General features: G+C 44.2%; 1 protein-coding gene across 2 annotated transcripts in view; it reads left to right on the forward strand.

The window, feature by feature from the left end:
* MNT (MAX network transcriptional repressor) overlaps positions 1-16,430 on the forward strand; it is a 131,879-nt gene that overhangs the window by 103,615 nt on the left and 11,834 nt on the right. For both annotated transcript variants that reach the window (XM_068270240.1, XM_068270241.1), the window contains one exon: positions 12,451-12,643. In XM_068270240.1, the coding sequence (XP_068126341.1) occupies positions 12,451-12,643 (193 nt within the window). The remainder of the gene's footprint in view (positions 1-12,450; positions 12,644-16,430) is intronic.

Genomic DNA, 16,430 nt, shown 5'->3' on the forward strand with positions numbered 1-16,430 from the left:
CCTGGCTAACGATCCAATTCTGCATCAGGTACACTGCTGTCCAACTGGACGGCACATTGTCACCTGGGAATGCTTCACTGGTACACAAAGCCGTTCTTCGGGGCGCCACATGACTGAATAGCTGCTGCTGGGAATTCTCCTCCGGGCATGACTGGGAGGAATCAATACCTAGATTCAATGTAATGTTTTTCAACATCATTTTATGTATGTTCCGCCCCCCCCCCCCCGGCAGTCTGAAGTATGTTGACCTGGCCCTTAACCGAAAAAGTTTGGGAACCTCTAGTTTACACAATTGTGGCAAACCTGTGCAAGGCAATGAGGAATGGAATGATCCTCAATGACTAAATCAGACCTGTCGAGCGTTCAAAAAATGAATGATCACCGTGGGTGTCATGCGTCGGTCAACATGGTTTAACAAACTTTCGTTCAATGATGTTGCGCGGTATCGTGAAAAAATCATTTGCAGAAAATCATTCACGAAAAATTGTTTGGTGGGTATTTAAAAGATACCTCTAACTACCACTATTGAAAAGAGCACCAGTCCTAAAAGTATCCGAACGGCGCTGCCTCTTGTAAGGTATGGTGTGGTATGTTTGCTTCCCAGTGCTCCCAATCCAGTCAGTCAAGATGCAGGAAGGGGCATGACCCGTCTCCCATTGGGGTTAGCGGAGGTGGGGCAGATAGAGGAAGAGTTTAGACTGCAGACTCTTGATTTCTGCAAACTGGAGGCTGCCCAGTACTTTAACAGTTGTTTTTTTCATCAAAATAAAAATATATTTTATTTAGGGCTATTTTTTTAAGATGATTTACTATTCACTTACGGTAGTTGACCAGATATGTGTCCATTAGCTTTTCTAGGCATTTATGGGTTAACATTTTTTAGGAATTTGTGTTAAACAACAATTCTTCTTTGCCTAAATAAGACCAACTCCACAGCCTGTACCTGTTTTTTTCCCAAAGCACAGCAGATAATGTGGCGTACTTGGCAAGCTCGACTCCATTCTGATTTTAGAGACAGAGGTCAGATAATAGTTTGCCAGATATTGCATGTTATAACAAGTTTGATAAATCCTCTGGGTACAATCCAGATTACCCTAATTATCCAGCAAAATATAGATTATAGAAGTATTGCAAGGAGCAGCCCCCACGTGGCCTCAGGATTACTAATATATCCCCAGCTTCTCTGGCTCTGATGTGAATACACACAGGCCTTGTGTTCTGCATTGTGTTCTATTCACTACCTGTTTCTAATTATTTTTACTATTTGGATTCCCCAAATTATAATGAAGCTGCTTATTGGTCTGTAATAAATGTATTCTATTAAGAAACTTTAAAGTGCACCTGAACTGTTGCACAGGACAGAATGAAAACCTAGAGAAATGCACCCTGTATGTATTTAGAGAGTTTAGTCTGTCTAATACCCCCATCTGTGACTAAGCACAAGTGTAATTTGATCTCACCCCTGTGCCAGCTGACTGCCACAGCAGATGAGCTCATTTGAATGCACAGAATGTTGACAATATGTGTGCCTCCATGACAGCAGGAAGTAGAAACTCTGCAGATTGTAGGATTTGTATAAACTGTAACAAAGAAATGTTTTTCTTTAAAGGTTATTTTTAGAGTAGAGAGGAAGTTTTTGAGTGGGTGCCCAAAGGGGACTTCTGACTAAGGCCAGGTTCACACTGCAGGATCCGTTCACATAGATCAGTTTTTAAAAGGCATCAGCTTTTCTTCCTTGACCCTCCGTTCCATTAGCCTGCGGTCAATGCGACGTGCCAGTCAATCCGGAAAAATTGCTCCAACCCCGAACTTACTGACTGTTTGGCGGAACAGGCCAAACGGATCCGTTCCAACAGAGCAATGTGAATGGATCCTATTGATTAACATAGGATCTGTTCTCCTCCGTTAGGATCTGGTCTGTTCTTTTGTTCCGAGCATATTCAGTGCTCACTGCCACTTGGGCCTAAATAGGCACACTGAGACATAGGCCTTTAAGGGAACCTGAAGTGAGAAATGTATGGACACTACTATATTTAATTCCTTTTAAACAATACCTGTTGCCTGGCAGTCCTGTTGATTTCTTTGGCTGCAGTAGTATCTGAATCACACTTCTGAAACAAGCATACAGCTAATTCATTCAGAAACCTCTGATCTGCACGCTTGTTCAGGGTCTATGGCTAAAAGTATTCAAGCCAGAGGATTGGCAGGGCTGCCAGGCAACTGATATTTCTTAAAGAGAATCTGTACTCTAAAATTCTTACAATAAAAGCATACCATTCTATTCATTATGTTCTCCTGGGCCCCTCTGTGCTGTTTCTGCCACTCCCTGCTGCAATCCTGGTTTGTAATTGCCAGTTTTAGGCAGTGTTTGCAAACAAGACATGGCTGCTAACCAGCTTGTGATAGGCTGAGAGAAGCTGTCTGTGACTCACACAGAGCTTGCAGGGGGCGTGGAGAGGGTGTGTATAACTTCTATCCTATCCCAGAAAAGCAGCACATTCCTGCCTCAGCCGACAAAGCCATCAGAGGAAAGCTGATTAGATTATATAAAAGAGATAATACAGCCACTGTGCAACTAGGAAAGGCTGCAGTAAAACAGACCACATTAGAACAAGTATAGGAACTTATAGGATAGAAGAAATAAGGCTGAATATGTTGTTACAGAGTCTCTTTAAAAGGAAACAAATATGGCAGCCTCCATACCTCTCTCAGTTTAGGGGACGTTTAAGGTGCATACACATGCACGAGTACTGTTCAGGGATCAAGCCTCACCTCCTTATTTTGCGGCTTTGAAATCGGAACTATTTCCACACAAGCATCTATTCAAAAAACCCTGCTCTTTCCTCTTTCACCACTAACCCCCCCCCCCCCCCCCCCCCCCTCCGGGCTACTAGCAGCACTTTGTCTGAATGCCCCCCTAACAGCACCACAGAGTGTGAGACCCCCTCACTGTCACCCAAAGGGAGAGTCCCTTTTCTTCATTAGCACTATCCAGCCATCTGGTGTAAACATTCCATCCCCATCAGCAGCGCTCAGCATGATTCCCCACCCAACAGTATCTTCCCACCCCCTCCACACCCAGCAGCACCTGGCATGAGCATCCCACTCTCCCCACAGCAGCACCCAGCATGATCCTCTCACTCCTGTTCCCACCCAGTAGCACCCAACGTGATATTTTCACTCCCCTTCGACCCAGTAGCACTCAGTTGGATTCCCTTCTCCTCCCCCACTAGCACCTAACCTGATCCTCCCACTCCTGTCCCCACCCAGTAGCACTTAGCATGCCCCTCCTACTCCCCTCTCCACCCAAAGCACCCAGCATGATCCTCCCCTCCCCACCCAGTAGCTAGGTTATTCACAGGGTAAGACATGACAAATGTCACAGATCTGGGCTGGGGACTACCTGACTCAAAACGGTGTCCTGCAAGTAGTCCCCGAACTGTTCTGTGCAGCTCTGATATAAATACATCTAGAAATAGATTAACAAGTAGGAGCAGGTTGTTAAATGGCCAAGTCCCTTGCTAATGAAAATTGATTGCTTGCAAGCCGTGTAAAATGCATCAGTAAATAATATAAATACAAGTGTTTGTGCACTAGCAGTATTGTAGCACATTTGTTGTATGTACTTGGGTGTGTATAGCGTGGCATTAGATTTATGGTGAGTGTTATTGCAGCTATCAGTGGTTGCATCATCACAAGCACTTGCTGTAGATGTGTTTGTTCAGTATTGCACATGTTGTGTTTATGTTAGCTGCACCTGCCCAGTAACCGTGTTCTCATCCTGCGCTGGGAGCTCTGAGAACATATTGACTGTGACACAGCAGTACCATTAGCAAACCTATATGTGCTTTACTTCCTGGCTAATGCCCTGGATTAACATTAACCTTAGGGGCTCTGTGCTGCTATCAGGAATGTGGAATATCAATATACTGTACTATACTATATAGCACTAGGGGAACAATGGTTCTATCAGTTCTTGACCACAGAGCTGAGGTTGTGCAAGGCCACAATGACCCAAACTCTTTCCTGCCAAAAGAATTATCTCTTGCCCGAGTGGGCCAATATCAACCCATGTAAGGCTTTGTACACACACCCCATTGTCAAACTCCAGTCCTCAAGGGCTGTATCCATGCCGGTGTTTCGGATGGACTGAGAAATGTATTCTACTTAAAGAGCCACACCTTTCCTGATCCAGTCTCATAAATTGTGCCAAAAATGTGTGAGGCCGTCTGCCCTTGAGGATTGGATAGACTTCGACAGCCTTGCTATTTTGATGGTTCTGGGATCTAGATGGTTCACGGCTGAGGTGGCCGGTAGGGTCTGCCTCTGCCAAAAATCTGTGTGCACACCCTGATGCGTCGGTTAGAGATCCAGCCTGCCAGAATTATCTCTTGCCCGAGTGGGCCAATATCAACCCATGTAAGGCTTTGTACACACACCCCATTGTCAAACTCCAGTCCTCAAGGGCTGTATCCATGCCGGTGTTTCGGATGGACTGAGAAATGTATTCTACTTAAAGAGCCACACCTTTCCTGATCCAGTCTCATAAATTGTGCCAAAAATGTGTGAGGCCGTCTGCCCTTGAGGATTGGATAGACTTCGACAGCCTTGCTATTTTGACGGTTCTGGGATCTAGATGGTTCACGGCTGAGGTGGCCGGTAGGGTCTGCCTCTGCCAAAAATCTGTGTGCACACCCTGATGCGTCGGTTAGAGATCCAGCCTGCCAGATGATCTTCCCTGAGCACAGGCTGGGCCTATTCTCTTTACCCATCATGCACTGTGTAGTCACCCCTCTGTGTCCCCTGAACTCTTGCACCCTGGGGTGATACCTGGCATATAAGAAATCTATTGAAAACTGAGGGGTGGTAACTGATCCCTTTTTTGATTAGATGTCAATCAGAGAGGGATCTATCTCTTGGGCACATTGGGAGAAGGTCTGCCAGTGTTGGCTTATGAGCTCCTTTGAGGGGCTGTTGGTGACATGACTTTAGGACCCCAGTCCTTTGGAGCTTGCGATCACGTTTTCAGGTTGCCAAGATTTGCTGATTGCAAGGGCACCACTAACACGGTAATTGCAGTGTCCCTTTTCCACTGGTGTATTTCGATTTTTGGCCATACGGAAAAGCGCTGCTTGATTATCTGCGCGATTGAGAACAACCCGTATTAGGTTTTGAAATAGCCGCTGTGAATAGACTGTAAAAATGTGCTTGCTTAAATGTTGAAAATCACGCTTGTGCTGTCTGAGATTTTTGCCGTGAAAAGGCCAATAGACCAGGCGTTAAGGATCGCTACTCAATGTCAGGGAACGCCTGCACTGATACTATATTTTTGCATAATATAACACATTAAAATGTAGTGCAGAGGTGCCCACACTTTTTCAGCTTGTGAGCTACTTTTAAAAAATTAGCAAGTCAAAATCTACCTATGTACAATTTTAGGAGAGCATTTGTATATACTGAATGGAAAATGTAATGGGGTCGGGATCTACCATAAGTCCTTTGCAATCTACCGGTAGATCGCGATCTACCTAATGAGCACCCCTGATCTAGCGCCTGTACATTGCTGAAGACAGTGACAGACAATCATTCCATGGCGCCATTGATCATTGCTTTGACTCGGGGAGACCATATAGCAGAGACAGATCTCCAGAACTTTGTATGGGGAATTAAGAATGCTGGCAGCTATGGCACATCATAACATGAAAGTTACAAGAAGCTGCAGCCTCCCTCTCTCTCTCTCTGTCATTTGAAGTGAGCCTTCCGCAGTGTCCCCAGACAGGCTTCTCCTCACACACAGCATGCTGCTCTGAGCACATGTTAGAAAGCTGCTGGCAGCCTGTTTGTGTTAGCCTTAAATGGAATGCACGCTGGCAGGGGGGCGGATTTTAAACCTGGCAACAGTCCAGTTAATTTCCCGGCAAAAAAGCAGAAGGTGAAGGGAGGGCTGGGAGTTGTGAGGGGGAAGCGTGACGTGTTTGCTGACACGTGTGTCTGTCCCCTCTGAGGAGACTGGGAGGGAAAAGGCCTCTTAAAGGTGCCATTCCCTGCAATTTACAGTGAGGCGATTATGGCATTCTGCAAATGGGCGGTATTCCTTCAGGAGTAGAATTACATCCTTGTGTCTTTTACAGTGTTTTTGTTGTTTCTAGGCACCTTCTGGTGGTATTGCAGTTCCCTTTGTAAATATTGTTTATTGATACTCTCACCTTATCAGTGGTGGCTTTTCATTTTAGTCTGTCAAATAAATCTTGCACTAATTTAGTTTCAGGTTACATTCGTGTAAAAAGTCACAGGAACGGACCATGTTGAAAAGAAGTGTTGTCGCCTTAGCTAGTGTTTTACTGCCAGAAAGTAAAATGAGACCTATCTTCAATGCTGTTAGGAATGGTCAGTATTTTTTTATTTTTTCCCCCAGAAAAAAAGTCAAATTAAGCTGGAATCCAATAGCTTTTTGCTACATTGTTGTTTTCACTATAACCTGCAGTTATTGTCCAGAAAGCACTGCACACAGTTTGTTTGCTTGGCCGTTAGACACCCTGTCAGCTTATGTACAGATTTCAAGGAAAACGAGTAACATTGGACTTATTTTGAGCGTGGACGCTTGGTAATGATATAGCCAAGCGAACAGATTTATTTTGAATACGGTGTACCCGAACAAGCGTCATGGGTGGGACTTATGTGTACGAGGATAGGAACGGGATTCAGCTATAATGTAGCCAAGTCTCCAGAATAAGCGTTAGTCGATAATGAAGAGGGCAGTTAGTATTGGGCAATAAGGTAGCAAAGGGAGGCTAGTGTTAGGTGTGGAAAGGCAGCGTGGGACGCAATAGCGCGTCTAAAGACAGCGGAGTTCTGAGCATCAGTCAGGAGCTGTTTTCATTGGCTCCTGACTGCCTGATCACTGTGAGCCAATCTCAATGATCATCAGGAAATGAAAAAAGGGGGGGGGGGGGGGGGGAGGCATTTGGTATGAAAATCAGTTAACGTGGACACATAATAATAGGCAGCTCTAATGTTAAGCTATGTAACCCACAAAATAAGCACAATGATTTAAAAATAAAGGAGCTAGAAGAAAATCTTTAGGACAGCAGTTAAAAGAAACTCAAATGTTCGATTCCAGCTATGTTTTTTTTAAAGAACCTTGGCTAACCGGCTACTGGGATTTCACAGGAAATGTCTGCTCTTGTATTTGGCATAAGCTCAGAAGGGACACGTTACACAGCTGCGTTTTGAAAAGGCAATATGCCCGCGCAGACATTCAGCATACACCTCTGTATAAGGCTAGTTTTCCTCAGACTAGGGTGAAATGGCGCTCACTGATTTATGTGATCTGATTTTATCATGTGTGTTATGTGTTTTTAAGAATCTTTCGATATCCTGATACTTGCATGGCTACGGCCTGAATAAATAGTGCAGTAAGCACATTGAAACATTGATTTCATATGGTTTTGAGTGGAATGGTTCTCCAAGAAAGCAGGTGCGAAGCACTTTTTTTCGCAGACTAGGCTAGATACATGAGCAGGCACTTCCTGTTAAAGCGGACCTGAATTCAGAACTTCCTCTCTGCACTAAAAGATAAAGGAGAACAGTAGTGAGGGGTATATGGACGCTGCCATATTGATTTCCTTTTAAGAAATACCAGTTGCTTGGCAGCCCAGCTGAGCTATTTGCCTGCAGTAGTGTGAATCGCATCAAAAACATGCGTGCAGCGAATCTTGTCAGATCTGACAAAAATGTCAGAAACACCTGATCTACTGCATGCTTGAAGTATTAGGGCCCGTTTCCACTAGAGCGAATCCGCATGCGTTGTCTGCATGCGGATTCGCACAGCCAATACAAGTGGATGGCCCTGTTTCCACTTGTCAGTTTTTTCCAGCGTTTTCTGTGCAGGATTTTTTTGCACGGTAGAGCCTGCAGAATTCGCCTGCATGAGGAATGCAGGCGATTCGCAGGCTATGTATTTGATAGGGAAAACGCACATGCGTTTTTGCCGCGATTTCGCGTGCGAATTCGCATGAAAACTAATGTAAATTGAACCAGGCAGTGACATGGTTAAATGCGAAATCGCGGCAAAAACGCACGATTTCGTCAGCGGTGGAATCCCAGCGATTCGCACCGCACTAGTGGAAACGAGCCCTTAGAGGCAGAGGATCTGCAGGTTACCCAGGCAACTGGTATTGCTTAAAAGGAAATAAATATGGCAGCCTCCATATATCTCTCACTACAGTTCTCTATGCGATTGGCGCTAATCACAAAACGTTGTGATCGCATAGGTTAGAATAGCACTAGTGCTTTAAACTTTGGCGATTAGCGGAAATCGCCCGCTAATCGCCCTAATGTGAATGGGCCCTTAAAGAGAATCTGTATTGTTAAAATCACACAAAAGTAAACATACCAGTGCGTTAGGGGACATCTCCTATTACCCTCTGTCACAATTTCGCCGCTCCCCGCCGCATTAAAAGTGGTTAAAAACAGTTTTAAAATGTTTGTTTATAAACAAACAAAATGGCCACCAAAACAGGAAGTAGGTTGATGTACAGTATGTCCACACATAGAAAATACATCCATACACAAGCAGGCTGTATACAGCCTTCCTTTTGAATCTCAAGAGATCATTTGTGTTTCTTTCCCCCTGTTCTCATGCACTGAAGTTTCAGGCTGCTTGTTTCTTCCTGCAAACAGCTTTGCCCTTGTCTGTAATTCCTCACTATGTGAAAGCCCAGCCAGCTCAGAGGATGATTTATCCAGCTTGTAAAAGATAAGAGAGAAGAGAGAAGCTGTTCTAATCTAAATAACACACAGGCAGTGTGCATAGAGGGTCCTGGAAGGGTGAGTTCATAGCAGAACCACAACATTGAAGAACTTGGCAGCCTTCCAGACACAGGCTGACAAGTCTGACAAGAGAGAGATAAGTTGATTTATTACAGAGACTGTGATAGTACAAAGTGTTGCAGTAAGCTAGAACACATTAGAATAGCTTTTGGAACTTGTAGGATGATAAAAAACAGGATGCAATTTTTGTTACAGAGTCTCTTTAAGCCAGACTGACCGGTTACATACATGCATATTACATAATCTGTTAATTAAGTTTAGATAAAATGATGCAGAAATGTAGTGTACTGTAAAACTGTGTAGAGCATGTATGAAAAAACTGGATAGATTTGACATATTGTTTTCATTCTTTGATTCTAAGCAGATACTTCGTTCACATATTTAAGTGTCTCTGATTCATTCCATTCAACCTACACTCTAGCAGATGGCACATTCTATGAAATGTGCCATGCAATATGGGCACTGGGTAAATAACCCATGGCATTCTGTAATTTGTGTTCCCCCAACCCATTGTGATTTGACCCTGAAACTCCAAAATAGCCTTACAGTAACCTTACTCCTAAACTCTCCTTAAAGTGGATCCGAGGTGAACTTTTACTCATTGCATAATTGTTCCTTTCCTATTGTTTATAGGGCATTCCTCAAGCTAAATACTTTTTTGTTTTAATACTCTAATTCCCTATAAACTAAATAAACCACACCCACAGGTTTTCAGAGAGCCTTGGCAGCAGCAAGGGCTCATGGGAGCTCAGTCTGGGCAGGAGGAGGAGGAGGAGGTGTTACTAGCCATTGATTTCAGAGGCAGAGGGGAGGAGGGGAGGGATTCGTTTTTTTTCACAGGCTGAGTGCTCAAGATACAGATAAGCCTGCCTCTGTGTAATGTTTACAAACAACATGGCTGCTGTCATTGTATCACAGGAAGAAATAATCATTTTCTATTTAAAGCTGTTTGCAGCTAGATTTGCTGTGTAAACTATCTAAACTTTAGATCAGATATATAGACAAGTTACTTGTTATAGTTAGTTTTTCATCTCGGATCCACTTTAATACAAACTTTCCTCCTCCCCTATGGCCAATAACAACAATATTTAGTTAAAGAATCGGTCTGTGGGAATATAACCGGGAATAATGTAGGTGTTTTTAGAAAGAATGGTCACATGCCACCATTTGCATAAAATGTCTAAATTTTATGTGTATAACTTAAAAACCAAGTAGACCCTAGATGAACCCAGAAGGAGGAAAACATCGCTATTATTCATTAGTTTGTGCTCATTTAGATAAATTGATTATTCCATTTGTGGGTACGGGTAATGATTACAATTGACGTTAATCGTGAACGTTAATACAATTGACGTTAATAGAGAACCAAGTTCTGGGTTCATCTTATTAAATGCACTACACTTTATATATACCGGTAGTTTTTGTTTTGTTTTTTTACTTGTACAAATAATATTTAAAAGTTTTATGTAAATGGTAGCATGTGGACTTTCTTTCTAAAAACAAATAAATAAATACCTACATTATTCCCAGTTATACTTCCACAGATCGATTATCTAACTAAAGAATACTTAATTGGAAGGAGGCACCTTAGATTAATATCCATTACCAACCTCCATACAAGTGTACTTAATTGGTCTCAATTTGAAAAGTCTCAATAACCACATATGAATTGTGCCACCATGCCCCTCCTAATAGTCCCCACTAGACAGAATCAGTAAGATGCAATTTTTCTGATTTGCATGCAGCTTAGGCTAATCAAAATCAGCTGTAACTACATTTATTTGACTCCATTCCAAGCCACATCCATTCTGCATTAAATTTGCATCTTATTGATCATCTCTAGTCATAAAATGTACCATGTTGTAGTCCTAAGGTTAACTTCCATACGCTTCAATTATAGACATGCAGCAAGCATTTGACATATAATACTGTAGCCTTTGAAATGCTCCTTGAATGCACTGCACGGGCCAAGGCAGAGGTGACAGGCACTGCTCTATACCTACCTCAAAATTTGTCCTCCCCCTATACTCCTAAATAACAGTATGCAGAGAAGTGCAGCAGAACGGTGTGTAATATGCTTGCTCCAATGCAGCCCATCAGGCCTTCCTTCTCTTCCCTTCATAACTATTGTGTGTGCACGTGCGTGCGTGCGTGCATGTAGGGGGGTGGATGCAGGAGGAAAGTTTTTGTCTCTTACTGGCCACACATGGTAATCGGGGGAGAGACGTTATATTGGCAATACTTGCTTTGGATTGGGAGGGTGGGCGTCAGGTTGGACTGTTGGCCGCCATTACTGGCTTCAGGAGAGGGGTGGCATGTTTGGACTGTTCAGGAGAACTGAATGGGCACCTAGGTACTTGGGGTGCTAAAAATAACTGTGCCCACACCTTCCAGGCCCTTTCACGCTGAGTCAGTTGTGTTGCTGAAAAGATGTACAGTGAGACATAAAGTACAATAAAAGTACAGCCTAAAGCCCCATGTACACCATGGGACATTGAAGCGATCCGGCGGCTCGATTAGCCGCCGGATCGCCTCTTCCGCGTGCACGCCGCGTCCCCCGCATTCGATTCCCCACTCGTCCCCGCCAGCGCCGCTTATCTCCCGCACGATTCCCTGCCATTGTCCCCTCGCGGGGATCGAGCAGGGAATCGGCGGTACGGAGATCCGTCTTGTCGGATCTTATCAATCGAGCCGCATCAGCGGCTCGATTGATAAGCAGCATCGCGGCCGCATCTACTCGTGTAGATGCGGCTTTACTGCTGCTGTAAATGCATGCATTACTCTGTTGTGCGTTCAATCACCATATAGTGTTTTGTCACAATGCAGTTGGTGTGTGCTGCCCATTGACATATAATCACTTCAGGTTGGTGCAGTAAATTTAATGTGATTTTGAAGCAATGCAACAAACTCAATGTGTAAGGGCCCTTCTAATTAACTGGCAACCTTGCAGTAATCTTTATTTATTTGTTTATTTATTAAGTGGTTATAGATCACCAGCTTATGTGCCTCCTACATAACTGCGAAAAAAACCACAGCTGTGGTGTGGAGTGATGTTCTTGTGCTGGTTTCTGGCCCATGATTGGCTGGCTTGGGTCCCCTCATACTAGAAATCCTCCACCGCCCTCTCATTGGTCACTCAGGCCACAATGTTCCAGATTCCTTTCTGAAAGTAATGGCTAGTAGCAATAGGTTGGCGTTATAGCAGCCCTCTGTGTAGTATAGCAGGGCAGTGTTTATTACAGAAATGGCTGTACAAACTACAAACTTCTAAACAAGTAGAACAGTTGACAGGTGTTTTAGTGTTTTTTCTAGCTGTCCAGTTGGAGTTCCTCTTCCTGCAGTCTTTAGGTAGCTAAGATGAATAACATTTACCCAGACAGAAATTTCCCTGGTAACAGCATATTCAGACAAGCACAGCTGTGAATCAACAGGACTTTGCTTTGGGCTCTAAAATTTAGAAATCACACGCATTTAAAAGTGTAACCCAGACAAATCTATCATATCAGCTTTTCTGCTATGAGGACATAATGTTCCGTGTCAGTGTGCAGCCTTTCCAAGGAAAGCAAGTTCTGCTCAGTCAGTGGAAACTTAAAAGGATCTTTTTCCCTTCCTTCTCAGAGCCTGAAGAGGAAAGAAAAGGAATACGAGCATGAAATGGAGCGCCTGGCAAGAGAGAAAATTGCCACACAGCAGCGATTGGCCGACTTGAAGAATGAGCTCAGCCAGTGGATGGACGTTCTGGAGATTGACCGAATTGTTCGGCAGACTGTCCAGCCGGAGGATGACCAGGCCTCAACCTCCACAGCCTCAGGTAATTATGGTGGTAACCTGGCATGCTGGTTGCTAAATTAACCCTAATTCATGTTTCAGAGTAAATTATATCCAAACGCGCGAATTGCACCTGCTGGTGGAATATGCAAATAAGCCCCAATTTTCTAAATCTCTGTCACAATACTATTCAACAGCGCTCAGATCAAATGATAAATCTCTTTTTACTAAGCATAAAACAATGAAAATAAAACACTATTCTTTACAATCAAAACTTGATATGTTCATGTACATACACTCAATATACTCACACCCTCAGTGAGTTCAACTTTTAGGGAGATCATGAAAAAGTATTAATATACTTGTAAAAAAAAACAATCTTAAATAAAACTTAAATAAAATGCTTACGTGAATAATTAAATATTGCTTACGTTGGCCTCAGTTCACTAAGCATTAGCGCATACAGTAATGCTGAAAATAGCTGATTTTACCGAACAGCTTCCCAAATTCCAATTCAATAAACCTATTTTCGCATAGAAAATTAGAATTACCGACTAGTGAGGTAAATTACTGACGGTAATTGCCTCAAGAAAAATGTCAAGAAATTGCAATTAACAAAGATTTACACATCAGTAAATCGGGCAAAAGTGTACATCGCATAGAGAGTGAATTGGAGCTTACCCTATGTGTATATCACATAGGGGGGATTGGAGCTTACCCTCTGCTGATAAGGAGTCTTCTGGAGTTGCTCAGTCCACAGCCTGCACCGACCAGCTGCAGTTGCAGGCAACTGTAATCAAGCAATGTGTACCTTTATAGGTTCATCATGACCCAGCGAATCAGACAAGTGCAAATTAGTTACATTATCACTCAGTTGTAATTTTTCATGGATTCTCCGTGCATGAGAACTGGTAATCTGTACTTTTTCACCCTTAAAATCATAACCTTACTTTGATACCTTACGAAATACAGTGGGGGACATTTATCAAGAGTATCCAAGACAAAATATTGGTAGGCTTTTAGAAATCCATGCAGAACTGTCTCAGACATCTTAAGAAAACACTAGACTGTACAGATTCTTTCTTAACCTCCTTAGCGGTAACCCCGTGTGTGACACGGGGTAAGCCGCCGGAGGGTGCCGCTCAGGCCCTGCTGGGCCGATTTTCATAATTTTTTTTTTTTTGCTGGACGCAGCTAGCACTTTGCTAGCTGCGCCAGCACCCCGATCGCCGCCGCCGCGCGCCCGATCGCCGCTATCCGGTGCGGCGCGCGCCCCCCCCCCCCAGACCCCTGCGCTGCCTGGCCAATCAGTGCCAGGCAGCGACAAGGGGTGGATCGGGTCTCCCAATGACGTCCCGACGTCGGTGACGTCATCCCGCCCCGTCGCCATGGCGACGGGGGAAGCCCCCCAGGAAATCCCGTTCTTTGAACGGGATTTCCTGATCGCCTATCGCCGGAGGCGATCGGCGGGGCTGGGGGGATGCCGCTGAGCAGCGGCTATCATGTAGCGAGCCCTGGGCTCGCTACATGATTTAAAAAAAAAAAATATAAAAAAAAAACTGCTGCGCTGCCCCCTGGCGGTATTTTTCATACCGCCAAGGGGGTTAAACTGTTTTAAAATAGGAGGAGTTAGGAAGGTTTCAAACAGTGCAGCATGTGAGGAAAATTGCTGTTGCTGTGGTAACCAATTCATCTAATGTATTGATACAAAAAAGAGAAGCTATAACAGCATAAATATATTCTTTACGGTAGATTTGTAGGTTAACTAGATATAATGTAAATAAATATAAATGTATTAGAGCTGAAACAAAGCATCAATGCCCAGCACTGGAAGGGTTAGCACAGAACAGCTTCACAGGACACCTGGCAACAGGGGGAGGAGCACTTTACGAATCATGCCTAGCCTGCACTGCTGCATCCAGCCAGTGGTGGCTGGATGGTGTAATGGTTAAGGGCTCTGCCTCTGACACAGGAGACCAGGGTTCGGATCTCGGCTCTGCCTGTTCAGTAAGCCAGCACCTATTCAGTAGGAGCAGGGCCGGCCCGCTCATGAGGCGGTGTGAAACTTTTGCCTCAGGCGGCAAACTTCTAGGGGCTGCACCAGCCCGTCCGTGGGTGCGGGGGGCCGGCCGCCGAGCCGGAGTGGTAGCAGGCAGGATGGGGGTATTGGGCCTAGCGGTGGGGAGGGGGGGTCGGACCCCCCCTCCCTCGCCTGGGTTCCCCGATCTGCGCTCCCCTCCAGCTGTAAATAATTAGGAAGCAGCCGATAGTAAGAGGCACGGGCGGGGAGGACTCACCTTTTCCGCGTTCCAGCGTGCGCTCCACTGACGTCACTTCCTGCAACGCCGTCCACTTACAATACAGTGGGCTACCCCTCCGGCTCGGCGGCCCCCCACGGGGGGGTGGGGCGGGTGGCAAATTTTTTCTAAATTTGCCTCAGGTGGCAAAAAGTCTAGGCCCGGCCCTGAGTAGGAGACCTTTGGCAAGTCTCCCTAACACTGCTACTGCCTATAGAGCGCGCCCTAGTTGCTGCTGCTCTGGTGCTTTGAGTCCGCCAGGAGAAAAGCGCGATATAAATGTTATTTGTCTTGTCTATTAAGTAGTTTAGGGATGGATTTGCACATTTCTTAACTGTAGTGCGGTTATAGAAATTCACGCTAAACTGCCGCTATTAAGTGGAATTTAGGAATGTTCTTATGCAGAACTGGTCAGTCTGCTGGTTAGAGCTGTTTAAGAAGAAAAAAACTGTCCGTAATGATTTGATAAATCTGTCACACTGAATTGTCTGAGTCGTATGATGTGTCCCTTTAGTAATTAATTATCCCATTCATTCTGGACCTAATGAGAGAGAAAAGCTGATGGCCTGCTTTGCAGAGTAAATTGTTTCTGTTTCAGTCATGAGCCTGCTGTATTTATGAACACAGAACCACCATTCTTATTCTTCTCTATGCAGACTCCATATCCAGTTATCTACTCCTGCTGCTGCCCTCTGCTGACTGTTCTTGAATATTACATGACATACAAGTTGACTTCTAGGTAGAACAACCAGCTTTGATGCAGTGTATTTTGTTTAAAAACATGATATATAATCTTCACTGTAATCTGGTTGGACTCAGGTGATGCTTGCAGACTTTTGACAGTTTTGTCAAAAAACAATTTGGCCCAGGCATACTGAAACACAAAGGCAATCCTGGCATCTGCAACCTTCGTCAATCATGGCCTCATTATTTGAGTGAGCAGTTGCCCATTAGGGACTTCTCTATGGGACCTCTCACAATCACACTTGTCCAGATATCCATATTGGTATGATATTTGGGAATGGACAGCAGGATCCTTTACATGACAGACTTTGTCTAGAAACTAGCAGATGCAGCATTGAATTGAGTTCTGCTATTTGTCACTAAGGCTGCTAAACAAAGTACTGACCTGACAGCTTCTACATAAATAGACGGAATGTTTGTGAGAGAGTACTTGGGTAGAGAAGATTTCTTTTGTAGAAACCTAGCCCACTTTGGTGCTATTACTGTGCTAAGCTTTTCACAGGGGGAATGCAGCTATAAGGGACACTGTATGGGCCAGCGCTACTATAGGGCCAACCTAGACAAATACATCACATTGAAAGTATTGTCTCGCACTCACTAATGGATCAAACCCATAGTCTTTAAAGAAAACCTGTACTGAAAATTAAAAGTCAAAATAACCATACACAAGTCATACTTACCTGCTGTGTAGTCTTTGGTTTGGTGACTACGAATTAAATGGTACCTGAGAAGGACGAAAAGAAAAGTTTTTTTATACATACCTGGGGCTTCTTCCAGCCCCCTTCAGGC

This window comes from Hyperolius riggenbachi, chromosome 2, assembly GCF_040937935.1.
Source record: "Hyperolius riggenbachi isolate aHypRig1 chromosome 2, aHypRig1.pri, whole genome shotgun sequence".
Lineage (NCBI taxonomy): Eukaryota > Metazoa > Chordata > Amphibia > Anura > Hyperoliidae > Hyperolius > Hyperolius riggenbachi.